Raw genomic sequence first — 17,425 nt, 5'->3', positions numbered from 1 at the left:
AGATTCTTGAGCCTCATCGGAGAGGATGCTTTGCCAGTGTCAAGATTCCGGATGCTTTTTATGCAGAGGAGAGCCTCATGAAGGATATTTTACAGATTTGGATTTCTCACATACAGGGTGGAGCTGCCCGCCCATCTCAGGTAGCTGCAGCCTTATCCGGAATTAGTGACTTTTATCATACAGTCGCTGATCCAGGAGATGTGAGATTCTCAGACGTGAGATTGGTATACGCCAGCAGTTAGCATCCCTTCAGAGGGAAGAGCAGAAGAGGCCCATAGATGTTTGGATTCAGGAGTGCCTTGCTGCAGCAAGGGCTCATATACAGACATTGTTGGATTAGAGAGCAGAATATGCCTTTCATGCTCCTTTTGGATTCAGATGGGTGGCAGGGTCAATAAACACTTTTTCTCTACTCATTAGATGGCTATTGTTCCTATGAGAACAATGTGGCAAAAATCTTCACCAAAGTCCTATCAGCTCCTGTTTTCACACGTCATCAACATGGCTTGGGGATCAGAGACATTAAAACAATGTCAAGGGGGATTGTAAAATGACATTGTTTCTTTTCTACTCCCATAAGTTGCTATATATACAAATGGATGAATTTGTGCAACCATGGTACTTTAGGTACAAATACTTCTAAGATCATTCCAGAGTACTTCATCCATATCATTGAGGGGGGATTTGTAGACACATACAATGATATGGTGGTGTAGGATAGACTAGGTCTTGGTCTATTTTGGTGTGTAGTAATTGGTACTATATATACAAAGTACTTGTACTTCATCTTCATTGAAGATTCTATTGGAGTTTTTGTGTGACCACATTCTTGCTCACTTGTGTTCACAACCTTCTCCATTTGTTCCTTGATGTTATATTTATTTGTGGCAGCAGAGGCTATGAGGCTACGATCTTAGGCTGACATCCATAAAGTATATGTAGTGGGACCTTGGGGAGTGGGAGTGGATTGATGCAAGAAACCATGAGAAGAGCCTTCCATTCTTCCACAAGATTGTTAGGAATGCCAAGAGATTTTTTCAGCACCAGGGGTTGGAAGCCCCCTCCAAATCCTCTCACTAGGAGGAGTTTCAAATTCATACAGATTTGCAAAAAATTTGTTGGAGACGACTATAGAAGTCTCTTAGGAACATATACTAAATAGAAGTCTTTTCTTTGGAAAAAAGCAAAAGAAGTCTCTTAAGAATAGAAAACTCGCTCTTTTTCTTTTGGTTTTCTATTCATGATGGAGGGATTGTAGTAAATCAGTGGAGGTCCAAGCTTGAGACTCCTTGCTCATATGAGCCCACATTGACTCTTTGCTGAGGTTGCCATTCAGCATTGCCTATGGGATTGCAGATAGGCTAGGGTGTCTGGAAGGGGATTGCAAGATTGAGTATATTTACTCCCTTTCATTTCTTCATGACTTGGGGCTCAATGGCTGGCTCTCTCTATCTAGATCTTGCATGTTCTATGAGATGCATAGCTCTCTTGGGCTTCTTTGGTTTGACGTCATCTGATTGTGCTATGCTTTCTGGACATTGTGCCCTCCTCTCCTTACAGACTGCCACATGCCTCGTTGGACATGTGCTGGGAGATCATAGTGGGTATGTCAGCCTGCATACTTGGAGATCCAGATGCATAGAGGCACTTGATGGTTCCCAAGCACATCATGGATCTTTATTGGATAGACATTTTACACTTTGATGGTTGTTTGGTGGAGTATGCAATGGTCTTTCAAGGCTTCTTCTATTAGTAGGATTGTCTTCTTCAGTGAGTGGAGGAGATCATTACAGGTTTGAGGTGGCACTTTCAGCCTCAACCTGGATTTTTACCGGATTTTTTGTTGAGTACGGCTTGACACTCTCTGATTTTTCTCATGCTATAGGCACTTTGGCCTTGGGGCTCTTTCCAGACTTGGTAGAAGTATTATTATGAAAAAAAGAAGCAGCAAATCAATCCACAGTAAGAATCAGCATTGACTTTCCTTTTTGTTGTGCTCACATTATTCTGGTAGTAATATTGGAAATCATAATAAAAAGGACGAGTGAGATGAGTTGCAGTGGGCTCAAAAATATCATAACTTGGTACTGCTCTTCTTGTCCTTGAATAATCCTTTGTGTGAAGCACTACGTAATTCCACACCTTCAATTTCCCTTAGTAATTTATGTTCGTATGGTAAATAAACAAGAATGCAAGTCTAATTTTAAAATATAATAAGATTTATATTGCAGGGGAGGCCATATATGTAGATGACATTCCTGCCCCAGAAAACTGTCTCTTTGCAGCATTTGTCTACAGCAAAATGCCTTATGCAAAAATCCAACATGTTGATACAACCTCAGCAATAGCCTCTGTTGGAGTGATTTCATATGTCTCTGCAGAAGATATACCGGCAGGAGGGGAAAATATTGGGGTACAGACTCCGTACGGCATTGAGAATCTTTTTGCAAGTGAATTGGTGGAGTTTGTAGGTCATCCACTGGGGATAATGGTAGGTTCTAAGAATCTCTCATTTGGAAGCCTCCAATATGTATTCTCCTTTTGACACATGGATTCATTCATACTGGATTCTGTTATAATTGGTGATAAGCTTAATTGTCATTCCATAAAATTCATATGTCCTAAATAGCCTTGCTTCAGGTGGCAGATAGTCCAGAACACGCAAAAGATGCTGCAGAAAAGGTGAAAGTTCAATATGATTGTGGGACTTTGCAATCACCAATCCTGTCTATTGAAGAGGCAGTTAGCAGGAACAGTGTCTTTACAATTCCAGAAAGCATCTTACCACAACCTGTAGGAAACCTGGATACAGGATTTGCCGAAGCAGACAGAAAAATTGAACATGCTGAGGTAGATCCAATCGTGAATACTTATGTGGAAAACTAAGAATCCATAAATTTTTAAGAGAATCTAGACTAAAAGGTAAGTTTTCTCTCAACAGTTTTGAGTTCTGGTGGTGCTCATAGGTACAAACAGGAGGACAATATTTCTTTTACATGGAAAACAATACTGCACTTGTTGTGCCAGATGAAGATAATTGTATGGTTGTGTATAGCTCATCTCAAGGTCCTGAGAACTTGCAACAGTGTATTTCCACATGCCTTGGCCTTCCATCAAATAACATACGTACCATAACCAGGCGAGCAGGGGGTGGCTTTGGAGGAAAACTCTTTAGGTCCATCACTGTAAGTTATCATGATGACGAATATAAATCTATAATATTTGCTGCTTGCAAGTCTCATATAAATCTAGGTGAAATAACATATTTTGAGTATGAGGATTGTCGTTTTATTAAAACCCTATCACCAGTTTTGGTACATCCACTGCAAACTCTGAAAGAGTTGTGTTTCCTCTTCTTTGGAAGGAGTTTAATCTTTTTTCAGCAAGTTTAGGATGGATTATGCAGTTCACCTTGTTTGTGCCATCTTCCCTCTTGCAGTATTCTTTTTTTGCAAAGGACAGAGATCTTGCTCTTCGTCATGTTGTTTGAATAGTCTTAAAAATCAGAAAAATAAATCTGACTCATGCCAGTCACATTCTAATCAAGTAGTCTGCACAAAAAAGAAGATATTGAATTAAAATCTCCTGCTCACAATGATATCATTTTCTTAGACCTTGTGTGGTATTCAAAATACATGCCTAGGGCCTAGGCTTGTAAAGGATAAATGCACAGATTAGAGATATGCTAATTTCTCCATAAGTTGGAAAGATACCATCAATGACACATGGCTCCCTCTAAGAACATTACATTATTGAACAGTTTCTTCCCCCATTAAACCATCAAGTGAGATTTAGGTGAGGGAAGAAGCTTGCTAGGACAACCCCAAGCTAACATCAAAGATCACACCTCCTCCATGTACTTTTTCTTTTCTTTTCTTTCCTTTTGTTGGGGTTGGGGGGGGGGCGTCAAAATGAACTTCTATCAAGTATGGCAAAAGAAATAGCATCAAGATAAAATCTTGTAAAAGCCTCAAATAAAATCATGCAAAAAAGAAATGAGAATGTCATAACCGATCCACAGAGTAGAAGTGCCATGAAAGCAGGGTGTTGACCACACTTGGTCCATGATGATGGCCAAAGACTTGGACCATGCCAAGGACTAGACTTTGTCCATGTCGAGATGACTAGAGTTCATGTGGTCCAAGTCGGTGACTAGCATAGTTATGGCCAATGACCAATTCCGGCTCCAAAATTTTGATGACCAAACGTTGGTGGAGCCAGAAATGGGAGCAATCCGAGATAGAAGGAGTGGAAAATAGGTGGTCTATAGGGTCATCATGATGGAAGAGCCTAGGAAGAAGCGACTGATGGGCCCAAGCTGTTCAATGTAGAAGAGGACCAACACCAAGGTACCTTGGATTCCCAAAGAGTCTGCAAATGGGTGTCATCATCCACATGGAGGAGTTATGACACCGCCAAGGGAGTTGAAGCAAAAACTAGGTGCAAAAGCCAGAGCATTGTTAGGAAAAGGAGTCAAGTTGAGTCAGTTTTGGTATGTTCTAATGAGTCCTGGTGTGAGTTTTATAGTACTAGGTGTCTAAGAGTGCCACGTGTCATATTGGGAGTTATCCCATATACATTTGATACTAAGTGTGTGTGTGCCTATCCTATAAAGGCATTGTACTTTCACTTGTTAAATAAATCAAACCTCAAGCCTCTTTGGCTATGTAAGTACTTTCCTTTGGTTGTTCATTTCTTTCTAGCATTTCATGTCCATTTCATTATGGTTGCTATCTAGCCTAGCCTAGCATGCCTCCTATCTAGTTCCATCATGTGGTATCAGAGCTTCCTTTCCTGCCTTTCCCTTCTCCATGCTCAATCTAGAGGATGAGGAAGCCCGCAAATGGAATCCATCCTCTTCTCCATGATTGAGCTCCCTTCCATTCCCTCCTTTCTCCCCATCTCTTTCTTCTTGGAGAGCTTCTCTTTACCTTAGCCTCTCCATGGAGGTGTTGGATTTGTTGGAGCTGATCTATATCAACGTGTGGGTGCTGCCCACGATTACTTATGTTGCTCCTGCTGCCTGCCAGCTACAGCCCTCGCCAGCAGCCTCAAAATCCTTCCCTTTTTGCAAAAAAGAGACTTCTATTAAGAAAGAAACTCGCTAGAGCAAGCCCTGTGTGGAAACACAACATGCTAAACATGTAATAAAAAACTCCTCAGAAAAATGAGGTAGAAAGAAACCAAGGCTGAGGCTGAAAATGCCAACTCAACCCTGTAGAAGTCTCAGCAAAGAAGAGAGAGTCTCTCCAATCCCTAAGAAAAGTAACTCTCCTGGAGGAGGCTGCTCGAGAGGATCCTTGCATGGTCGCCCAAATGGCCATCAGAGTGTGTACCGTTGACTGCAAAAAAATGGTAGAGCTAAACTATGCCTTTGTACTCCCTACAGTATCTTTTTCCTGCTCACCCAAAGCACCAAACAGAGGCACCAGACTTCCTATAGACCCTGGAAGTCACTATCTCTTACTAGTTCAAAACAAAATTCATCATCTCACTCTAATCTTGCTGGCGGTGACGGCAAATCCTTCGCTCTTCCTCTCTCATATAAGCCAACACAGACCAGATATGCTTATGCACTTCTGAATACAAGATTTCAACATGAAGATTTGCTCCAAATTCTAGCCTTCTAATAGATGGACCAAGTTCCAGAGCAGATATCCAGAGCACACAAATAACAAGTCTATCTCCCACACAATGTGACTAACACACACACACACTCTTTGAAAGAGGGGAAAGACTACACAGCCCGAAATAGACTGAACTCAGAACTGAACTTCTGTTTGAGGGGAGGGGTTCCTATCCTTCCGGAGGTGTTACCGGAGGCCAAAGGCCATTGGCGTGAGAAGCATGAGTTTTGCAATGCTCTAATGCAATGGATCGTGCAGAGCACACCGTGCAGTAGTGTGCGAGTGTCGTATGCTATACTGCAGTGAACGACGACGTACGAGTGCACCATGCTAAATGACAATCACCAGTGAACTCCACAACATAAGCAAAATAAGAAAATCCTACACTGGTGAACAATCCCCATATCAGGAAGTGACAAGAGAGATGAGAAAGTGACCGAGTTGGCCAATGTACATATCACTGGATGTGTCCCCAGGTCACAAGTCGCAACTCACAAGAATACACAAGTCGCAAATCACAAGAATACACAGGTCTATCCCCATAGTAGACAAAGGGCACACACAAGTCTCTCCGCATTCTCTCCTTGGCGAGCTCGTAGCTCTAGCCTCTATCTCTCCTCACTCTCCTCTCTTTCGCTCCCGTGCCGAATGCTGAATGCCCCTTTTTCTCTCTCTCCCTTGTCCTTCATCCTCATCCCCCGCCTTGGAGGGTCCCTTCTTCGCTGAGAATCCCCCCCCTTTCTTCCCATTGGTCATCCTCTTATCTCCTTAGCTGTTGAGGATAGCCGTTGCGCCGCTGTCTCTCTTGATGGCTTCGGCGACTTTCTGACTCCCTGACTCGCCAGCCTGATGGTGTAAATTCTCCATGTGCAGGTGAGCTGGTTCACCGCACCACTGCACCACTGTATCACTGAACCACTATGTAAATATAAATACTCCTGATTGCTCCATGTGCTAAGCTCACTCTCCATGTGCGCAGCTCTTGATGAGATCACTTTGGACACGATACTCCTGGTTGTGACCTGTGGTTGACATGTGTCGACCTGTGGTTGACAGCCTCGGACAGTACTCCTGGATGAACCCGTGTGATCGCGTGGCTAACTTGTGTTGACACATGGTCAACAGATGTCGTCATGTGGTGCGGAGAGACTTGTGTGTGCCCTTTGTCTACTATGGGGATAGACCTGTGTATTCTTGTGATTTGCGACTTGTGTATTCTCGTGACTTGCGACTTGTGACCTGGGGACACGTCCAGTGATATGTACATTGGCCAACTCGATCACTTTCTCATCTCTCTTGTCACTTCCTGATATGGGGATTGTTCACCAGTGTAGGATTTTCTTATTTTGCTTATGTTGTGGAGTTCACCGGTGATTGTCATTTAGCATGGTGCACTCGTACGTCATCGTTCACTGCAGTATAGCATACGACACTCGCACACTACTGCACGGTGCGCTCTGCACGATCCATTGCATTAGAGCATTGCAAAACTCATGCTTCTCACGCTAGTGGCCTTTGGCCTCCGGTAACACCTCCGGAAGGATAGGAACCCCTCCCCTCAAACAGTTTATGACGATCACGGTGGGACACTGCTGGTATTGAGTAGCACGAGTGAAGTGGTGATCTAGGGTCCTAGAGAGAGGTCTTATGCCGAGTAGTTCTGAAACCTTTGAAGGAGCTAGTGAGAGAACTAGGAGGTACTTGAGGAGAGTGGAGAAAGACTTCCGGCAGACCAAACTAGGTACAAGAAGCATTACGTGCGACGTAAGTTTGCGAAGCCCTCAACTCGAGCACAAAGTGAGCCCACTGGAGCAGTAGCCAGAGCAAGTAACTTCATCGACACTCTCATTGACTTGGATCAACAGGAACCCTGGTGGTCTGATCCAGACTCCAGAGAAGAAGACGTGCAAAGCGGAGAATAGGTGAAAGAAGAAGAGGGTACTAAGGACGAGGGCTCCTCAAGGACTCATCAAGGTCAAGGCAGCCCCTCTCCTCCTCCTGCAACGATGTCTTCATCAACCACCTCTTCTACCAAAGTGGTGACTCCATCTACTCTCGCCTCGACCTCTTGTGGACAAGCTGCTACCTCATCTGTTATGCATAGCTCTGGGCTCCTAGCTAATCCTTCTTCTACATCTATCCCATTGGGGGATACTTTTGCTCCAGCCATGCCTTTACCTGCCATGATGGTTTCATCTCCCTTTCCATCCACACAGGTGTTGCCTTTTCCACCACCTCCTTCCTTCCCTTCTGCCTACTCATCCATGACTTCAGCTCCGTCCCTCTCTTTCCCAAATGCTCTCCCATCCTCTTTCACCCCCACATCTTCCATGTTCTCACCCTTTCCCTCTACAACACCGAGAACCCCCACTTACGCTCTACCATCTGGGTACACTCCCTCTATGACTACATCAGTAGTGACTTCCCCATTGTGGTCCTCCACAGGAAGAGTTGTCGGGGTGGTCTCCTCCTTGGGAACACCAACACTCATTACAGCCCCATCGGGACTCCCTCCAACTCTTGCATCTTCTCCAACCTCTCGGGTGGGGATGGCCGTTCTCAGTCCCCCAGACAGAGCTAGACTTCTTGAGCTACTCAACAAGGTCCACGTGAAGACTCAAAAGTTCAAAGGCCACCTCCATGAGGATGCGGAAGCTCATGTGAGGAAGTTCCTCACAGCATGTAGAGCTAAAGGTGTGGAGAATGAGCATTCCTTCCTTCACATCTTTCCCTCGTCATTGGAGGATGCCGCGGATGTATGGTACAGTCGATTTCCTCCGGACCACTTCCAGACGTGGACAGACCTAAGGGAGGAATTCTTACGTACTTTCAAGTTGGAAAAATTCGAACACATGATTGTCCAAGAGTTATCCACTGACACCATGAAGCCTGGAGAAAGGATCTCTAAGATGTACACAAGGATGAGGGTCTTGGCGGCAAAGATGTCTGTGCCACCTAATGATGCTGTCATGAAGGGATGGTTTTTGAAAGCATTACCCCCTTCCATTGCTATAAGGTTGGTAGATAAACTCCCTGAACATGCCTCACTTCAAGACTTCCTAAAAGAAGCTATCAAGATGGAACGGTCACAGTTAAGCTTTGCCTCATCAACGAATACGACCACCCAACTCCCAAGAGAGGAGGGATCATCCGCATGGCAGCAACTCAAGAAGGAGTTAGAAGAAATCAAAGAAGGCCTGAAAGATAGAATAAAGGTGGATGGCCAATTGTCCTTTGAGACCCAAATTTGAAGTGGCGTTTGGTGCACCGAATGCAAGGGTTCTAACCATGGTTACTGGGAGTGCCCCTCCAAGCAAAAGGTACCTACTTCTACCTCATTTTGTACATTTTGTGAGATCCATGGACATGATGCCTCTGAGTGTAGGTACCTCAAAGGATTAAGGAAGCTTCTTCCAGAGTATACCTCGGGGGAACCTCTAGTTGCTGCAGTCAACAGAACGGTACCCATAACTTCTGGTCCAGTAGAAGTATCTCCTGCTCCCCCTCTTGCACGAGCATCTGAGCCACCTCCTCCTCCTGTCATGCCACCTCCATTGCTTCCGATTCCCCCTTTGCTCCAAGCTCCTGCCCCCAATTCAATTGGTTTCCCTTATTTCTATCCTCAGCCATACTATGCCCCGTACCAACCTCCTATGTCAGGAGGTGGCTATGGACCCTCTTATCAACGCGGTTGAAAGGGTGGTTTCAGAGGTGGACGCGGAGGTGCAGGCAGAGGTACAAACTTTAGAAGACCCATCATGTGTTACAGATGTGGCGAGTACTGCCACTACCAAGATGATTGTACACAGCCATTCGGGGGACCCTCTTGTACACAGTGCAACACAAACGACCACTACACCAGAGATTGTCCCAATAGAAGAGTGGAACCCGCATCCCAAGTGAATATGGTTGATGTAGTAGTGGCGGGGGAGGGCAACAATCCCCATTTGATTGGCGCAGTGTTGGGCACTGTGACATGGTCACATACAAAAGGTGACAAATGTAAGGGTGACTCAGAGTCAGCACCGGAGACCTCAACACCAATGAGTTCGACAAGTGTTCCCCCACCGAGGTAATTCTCCTCCTCCAAGATACACAGTACGCCCAGGAATAGACCACCCATGTTGGCTTCTGATAGTGACTCAGAAGCAAACTCGAAGGGCCCACAGCCAATAAGGTCAACCACTCTTGGAGTGCCTCATCCTCGGGTGATCACTCTATGCCTTTGAGGTATCAGGAGGTAGTAAAGGGTGTCACGAGAGATCTTCAATCAAGTTCTGAAGATCAAGGTAGCACACCTCAGCTTCCATCCCGCAAGTCCAGAACTGTGAGGTTTGCAACAGAAGTGACAACCCTCGGACAGTACCGGGATAAGGAGGCACGAGTAGGTCCTCCCACTTTGTCCCCAACAGCACTCAACGGAGAAGAGGCTATGGGGACAAGACCTAGTTCTGCCTAGGAAAAAGGGAAAGGAGTAATGGAAGAGAAACCACTGGAGACAATGACTCACAGTTCAGACCTACATCCACATCCTCGTGTAAGCTTCGACCCTCGGCCAGAGGCTAGGAGGATGAGGTTGCAGAAGGCTATCTAGTGTCCACCACTACTCCCTGTTTGAAGATCTTATGAGTTTCAAACCCAACCTCACTCTACGACAACTTTGTCTATTGTCCCCCCAAATCAAGCATCAGACGATTACATTTCTAAATCGCCTCCCAGGAGGTCGACACAAGGGATCTACTCCGAGTGGGCCAACACCAGAGACATTACCGGCTCAGCATGGGTCTACACCGGACCACTTCTCTGCCTACGCTGCCCTCACTTGTGAACAAAGTCCCAAGCTCACCGTGGAGATCCATGGAGTGGAGCTGAAGGACGTCTTCCTCGATGGTGGGGCGGCTGTGAACATTATGCCGAAAGGTACACTCCAAAAACTAGGGTTGAAACTAATAGTATTATTGCAACACTGAATACTAACTTTAGTACTTGTGTTCTTGCAAGTTCTCCAAGTCTTTTATTCCTACTTGAAAAACTTCTCTTACAATGTGCAATTATGTGTTCTAATATGATTGAATATTTTTTACAGGTAAAAAAATAACTAAGGGAATGTACTTGTTGGCACTTTTTTAGACTTTACTGAGGTTAGAGTTGGTTTAGCTTTTTATGAGGGACTGGAAATTAATGATACTTTCTATGAGGGACTGGCAATTTAATGATTATACATAGTCTATTCCTAATGAAAGACCTTTCTATAATATTGACATGCAATCTGCCATTAAAATTCTTTGATAAAATGATTGCGAATTCCCATGTGCTTCAGGTTGCAGCAGCATGCGCCGTGGCAGCTTACAAACTCAGGAAGCCTGTTCGGATGTCTCTTGATCGCAACACTGATGCAGTTATGATGGGTGGTCGTCACCCTGTCCAAGCATTTTACTCTGTTGGATTCAAATCAACAGGAAAGGTAACAGCTCTTCAGTTAAAAATCTTCCTCGATGCTGGTTGGTCACCAGATATGAGCCCAGCAATGCCTTATTACATGATTAAAGGATTGAAAAAGTACAACTGGGAAGCACTTGATGTCCAATTTACAGTGTGCAAGACAAATTTAGCGAGCAAAAGTGCAATGCGAGCTCCGGGAACTGCCCAGGGATCATTTATTGCAGACACTATAATCGAGCACATTGCAGCAAGTTTAGACTTGGACATACAAACAGCTTATGAACGGAACATTCATACTCTAGAAAGTTCTGCAAAGTTTTACAGTGGCATTGATATTAGTGGTGATCAATCCTACCCTCTACCTTCCCTTTGGGAACAGCTAAAAAGCAGAACTCAGCCAAGAGAGGAAAGGATTCAATATTTCAATGACAGGAACAGATGGCTGAAAAAAGGCTTAGGAATTGTACCATGCATTTATGAGTTGGACACACATACCCAACCTGGAAGAGTGAGCATACTTTCAGATGGGTCTGTAGTTGTGGAGGTTGGAGGGGTGGAGATAGGTCAAGGATTATGGACAAAAGTGAAACAAACAGCTCTGTTTGGTCTCCGTCAGCTTTGGCAACATGATACAAGTGCAGATCCTCCAAGTGTGCGAATTGTTCAGGCGGATAGTATCAGTTTGGTTAACGGAGGATTTACTTATGAAAGTACTACATCTGAAGGCAGTTGTGAATCTATAAGAAGAGCTTGTAAGATATTGGTGGAAAGACTGTTGCCAACTAAAATGCAGCTGGACAAGAACACTTCAGGGAAGGTTTCTTGGAAAGCTTTGATAACAACGGTAGGATTATAGTCATGTTTGTGACTTGATATGCAATTCAAAAGTAAGATCAAAGATATAATATATTTAGCTAATTCAAAAGTAACATCATAAGGTAGAATATATAAAAGCTAGCTAATTCTTGGAAAGCAGTAAACCAGGTGTTTGAAAAGGTATTTTTAGTGGCTCCTAAGGTCAAAATTCCATACTTTGCTTATTTAGAAAGAGATATTATGAGCATCATAAAATACATGCTGTGGCTTCAGGACCCAAAAGTCTCTGTGTACAATGAAACATAAAACATCAACAGCGCTGCAGCTTTCGAAGCACCCATCCACCTGAGAATTATGTGGACAATATACAACAATACTTCTCACATAGTCTCGTTTATAGAGATCTTGGCATGGAAAAAACTCCTCCCTCTTTCTCTCCCTTGTTGCCACAGCCTGTTTTTGTCCTCTTATCCTCCATTTCACACCCTTAGTGGGCATCCCCTTCCACTCTCTTGCCACCCACATCCAGTGTCTTCCTCTCCCGGACATGGGGGTATTGTTCCCTCTAGAGCTTAGTGGATTATTTTATTGATTGGGGGACATAAGGTTGGCTTGCTAAACCTGTACGCCGCAAACATTAGAGGGGATCGTGCCCTTCTATGGAAGAAACTTCTCTCTTGGTCCTCTATTGCAGATTCTTGGATTATTGGAGGAGATAACAACACGGTGGAGATGCCTTTAGATAAAAAAGTGGGCAAAGAAGGTGGGATTCACTCTTTGGAGAGAGCAGCATGGAATGCCTTCTTATTTCAGTTCAGTGGCAGAGATGCTTGGTATGATGATGTTTCACACTCAGCCACAGCCACTCCTATTTTCTTGGTAAAAAAGGAGGGTGCAGATGCCTATCCATGCACAGATTGCCAGATTTTATGTGGATGATTGGGCTCTGGATTTGAGGTGGGTCAGTATGCATTAGCATTGGGGTGTCCACTTCATACCATTTTTTGGTTTTTTTGATGGTTTTAGAGCCTCGTATGAGAGAACACTCTACCTATTAGGATTCCAGATGCCTTTAATGCAGAGGAGGGCCTCACAAAGGCTGTTTTGCAGATTTGGGATTCTCACATATAGGATGGACAACCTCACCCATCACATGTGGCTTCAGCCCTTATGGATATTAGTGATTATTATCACTCAGTTGCTCGCACTAGGAGATGTGATTTTCTCAGGCGAGAGGTTGGCATTCGTTAACAACTAGTAGCCCTTCAGAGAGAAGAGTAGAAATGGCCTACAGATGCTTGGATTCATCAGGAGCGCCTTGCTATAGCAATGGCTCAGCATCAGACACTATTAGATTAAAGAGCAGAGTATGCCTTTCATGCCAAAGAGTCATTTTGGACTGAGATCGGAAGCAGAATCAATAAGCATTTTTTCTCTACTCCTGGCCCTAGACATAGTAGAGAAAGTGTCTCTCAGCTTATTGACTCAGACGGCGTTCTATAGATAGATCTTGATCTTGTCATGCATATTTCAATAGATTTCTATACCTCCCTTCTTACAGCAGATCTAGACATGCAGGCCAGAGATGATGCTAGGGATTCTATTTGGCAGTGTATACCTATGTTGGTGAAACCTGATATGAGAGTCTCTATTGGTGTACATTTCACCTACACATAATTCGGGACTACTCTTTCAGTCCTTCAGAAGGGCAAGTGTTTAGATGGACTGATTCCTTCTTTTTCATTGCTTTTTGGGATCATATTGGGGATCACATTACCTTAGCCCTGTAGGGCGCTTGGGACTCCGGTGAGATGCCTGACTCACTTATGGAGGATCTCATTCATCTTATTCCGAAAGGCAGTTGCAGGACTTTTGTGTCCCAATGGAGACTTATCACTCTATTGGGCACTCTGTACAAGATTTTGGCAAAAGCAATGAGCCTTCATTTGCAGACCATTCTTCCAAACCTCAGTTATGACTCACACATAGGATTTGTACATGGCAAAAGCATATTTGATAACATCTTCTCATTTTGGGAGGCTTCTAAGTGGGCCATGCTGCAAGTCCCAAAGGTGCAACTGGCTGCAAATGTGCCTGCAAATTCCAAACAAATGCTTGCTGCAAATGCAAAGTATGACTAGCTGCTTTGAAATTCCATTGACTGCACAATGCAATCACTGCAAAAATGGCATCAACCAATCACTGCACTCTGTTGCAATTTGAAGTGCAATCCCAAACTAAAAATACACAACCCAAATCTCAAATTGCGCACCCACGAGTACTTAAATTCATCCAACGTAGCTCAAAGGCATCCACAACTATAGAGTAATTGTTGGAATATGAAGCCAATGTGAGTCTAAAATGGGTGTTCTAGGTGTGTTTTATAGTCTAGTGAGTCCTAGATATGCCACCTGTCATATTGGGAGTTATCCCATACATACTATGGCATTCTAGAGTCTAGTGTCACACTATATAGTGTTGTACTTGTCTATTGTCTATTACATCAGTCAACATCAAGCTATCTACATGTGAGTATTTTGGTTATCATTGCCTAGCACTTGTTCTTTGATTTTCTTTCCATTATGCTTTCCATATTTCCAATCCGTTCCTAGTTAGCTTGGTATTCTTCTACCACCATGTCTCTTCATATGGTATCAGAGCCATGTTCCTAGCCCTGATCTCTCTTTCCCTTTCCCTTCCAAGAGGTTGAGGTGAGGGAGGCCAATGAAGCCTAACTCCTCCTCCTTGGAAGGCTGCCCTCCTTTCTTGATCTCTCTTCCCTACACCATGATCTGCCACCTCTCTTCTCCTTCAACTACATCTTTCTGTGACCTGCGGACGATGTGACGCTTCTATCCAGAGCAAAATTAAGAATCATGGCTTTGTGTTTTCAAAAAAGTTGTAGAGACCTTAAGTACTACAAATTTCGTTTTTATATCATTGCAATCCGAGTTTTCTGTGAAAAGCTACAGCCCTTGCAAGAAGTGACGAAATTTGTTTGTGTGTGCGAATTTTGTTCTGGAGCTCAATGATTTGACAGCCCAAGCATGATGCAACCAGCTCAACATGGAGCTGTCCATCCTCTTCATCGTTGACCTTTGATCCAGCCTGCCATTTGCTCCTTCTGTCCGACATTCTATTGGAGCTGCTCCGAGCTTGTTGTGAGCTTTCCTGACTTCTCTGATTATTGCCCGATTGTCCTTGGTGCCCGAGCTTCACTTTTGACCGACTCTCCGAGTGCTCGTGACACCTCGAGCCTCTACTTCGATATCGGTGACTCTCCCTTAGCCATTTTGAGAGTCACTATGTGAGTGCTCCATCTAGCTACCCCATGAACTTCACCGACACATCTTTTGGGATATTCTTGCCTAGCGCTTCTTCGACATCGTCATCGTCTCACAGGGATGTGCACACGTTGATAGGACAAAACCTGTATCAAGTTTTTGAGCACTGTATCTACCTGTGGGTAGGCATTTTTTGAGATAATAAAGTATGTTTTGTAGGGACTTCATGGAAAATGATGAAATGCAATGTGGTTGTACCAGACTTCTAGAGCAAGGGTGTCTAGTGTGTGGTCAAGTGAAATGTTTTTGGGGTCATGTAAAGTCAAGTCATGAAGGGTTTTTTTATATTTTCCAGAGTCAATGTGCACTTGCATGTTACAGGAATTTGATATGTTATGGTGTCCATGTCAAAGGGCTTTTCATGTGTGTGTACGAGGGTGCATGCAAGTCTTACTGTGCATGCTAATGTGTGTAGGAATTGTGTGACTAAAGGTCCAAAATGTGCATTTAATGTGATTTGGGGGGAAATGTCTTGAGAGTGGTAAAATGTCACTGATGAGGTGGCAAATTATGCTGAGGTGGCTGGACTGATTAGGAAGGCATCTTGCTCATGCAAAGGTGGCTAGGTGATGGATGAAGGGATGCTTCTAGTCGATGAGCTGGACATAGATGAAGGTGACAACTTGCAAGAGGAGGATCGCAGGCTTGGGAGCACTCAAGCATGGAGAAAACACTGCACCGAGGGGTGTATGCTAATTGTCGTATGGACGATGCCTAAGGGTAGCCTTGCATCGGGTGAAGTGCGTGGGTTGAGGGTTGGAAAGAGCCGTACGGGCTGCAAAGGAGCTTTGTACGGGCTGATGCAGGGTACCGTGTACAGGAGGAGCAATGGAATGCCAGCTAATGTTGCAGATACGGCGACGTACAGACGAGCATTAAATTCTACGTACAGGCTGGTACAGAACCTCAAGCGTGGGCTTGTACAGGCTGCAAGTACGAGCTTGTTTGGGCAGTGTTAAATGCTAACTACCTGGGAGTGAGCAAAGCAATGATTACAGAAGAATGCACACAGAGGTTATGCTTGGGGGTCTTGCTAGCCATTGAGCAGTGGGCTGTGGGTTCATAGTATTCTAAGGGACTGCTTTCTGAGTTTTTTTGGGGGAAGTTCAGTTCTAAGTTCAGTCTGTTTCGGGCTGTGTAGTCTTTCCCCTCTTTCAAAGAGTCTATGTGTTCCTGTATGTGTGTTCTAGTCAGATTGTGTGGGATATTGACTTGTTATTTGTGTGCTTTCCATTTTTTCCTTATCATCTTTTTTGGCGATCCTGCTAGGGATAGGAGGAGTTTTGAATTGAGATTGGGTACTCAAGACAAAACGGCCCAGAAGAATTGGTTGGGGAATGTTGCTTGAATTTTTTTGTGATTAGGGATTGAAACTATGAAGATAAAGCCTCGCATGAGAGTGATTCATTGTGAATTATGTGGGGAGTGTGGACACAGGACAGATAGATGCCTTGATGTTGAACTTCGGGTGATACGTCTCCGTGGTAAGGTTCAAAAGGCTTTGAAAGTGATTGCTCTTAGGAAGAAGAATGCCAGTCAGATGTAGGGTAAGCTTTCTTCAGTAGAGTGATTATTTTTGCTTTCTTCCCAGAAGAGGTTGGGTGGTATTTCTGGTTGGAAGTGTGTTTGAGATAAGTAAGTTAAGAGGAGAGAGAGCTTATGAATATCCTTGATTTCACGGGTTGCCCAATGAAGACCCAAAGAGGTTTTTAGAGTGCTTGGAGTTCACAGCTCTTATTAAAGATATGAATGCTTCAGAAGTCCTTCTTCAGATTCTATCCTTTTGTCTGTTGGGAGAAGCGAGAACTTGGTTGCAAACTTTCTCTGCAAGGATGCGTGATGATCAGGGTGCTCACAGAAACCCAACTTATCCAGAGGTGAGGACAGCTTTCCTGGACAGGTTTATGTGTGTTAGAGATCCTGATGGCATTTGGAGAGAGCTATGTTTATTGCAGCAACAGCCGACTCAGTTAGCGGATGAGTATGTCGGTAAGTTCACTGTGTTGTGGAATAAATGGCAGGTGGCCTTATTACCTGAAGTTCCTTCCACAGTCATAAAAAAGGATAGGTTTGTTGCTGGTTTGAAGCCGGAGATTAGGATAAAGATTGAATGTAAAGAGCTGGTCACTTATGAGGATGCTCTCAAGGTAGCAAAAGAGAAGGAGAGGAAGCAGATAAGATTATCACAAATGATGC

General features: G+C 44.2%; 1 protein-coding gene across 1 annotated transcript in view; it reads left to right on the top strand.

Moving 5' to 3' along the window:
* LOC147889585 (indole-3-acetaldehyde oxidase-like) overlaps positions 1-17,425 on the top strand; it is a 153,866-nt gene that overhangs the window by 10,701 nt on the left and 125,740 nt on the right. The window contains exons 3-6 of the mRNA XM_087391277.1: positions 2,232-2,491; positions 2,641-2,850; positions 2,967-3,185; positions 10,948-11,913. Of these exons, the coding sequence (XP_087247403.1) occupies positions 2,232-2,491; positions 2,641-2,850; positions 2,967-3,185; positions 10,948-11,913 (1,655 nt within the window). The remainder of the gene's footprint in view (positions 1-2,231; positions 2,492-2,640; positions 2,851-2,966; positions 3,186-10,947; positions 11,914-17,425) is intronic.

This window comes from Dipteris shenzhenensis, chromosome 20 (assembly GCF_047967505.1).
Source record: "Dipteris shenzhenensis isolate YYH24624 ecotype China chromosome 20, Dip_SZ_1.0, whole genome shotgun sequence".
Lineage (NCBI taxonomy): Eukaryota > Viridiplantae > Streptophyta > Polypodiopsida > Gleicheniales > Dipteridaceae > Dipteris > Dipteris shenzhenensis.
The sequence above is the reverse complement of the archived record's forward strand: the minus strand, read 5'-3'. Positions and strand labels throughout refer to the sequence as shown.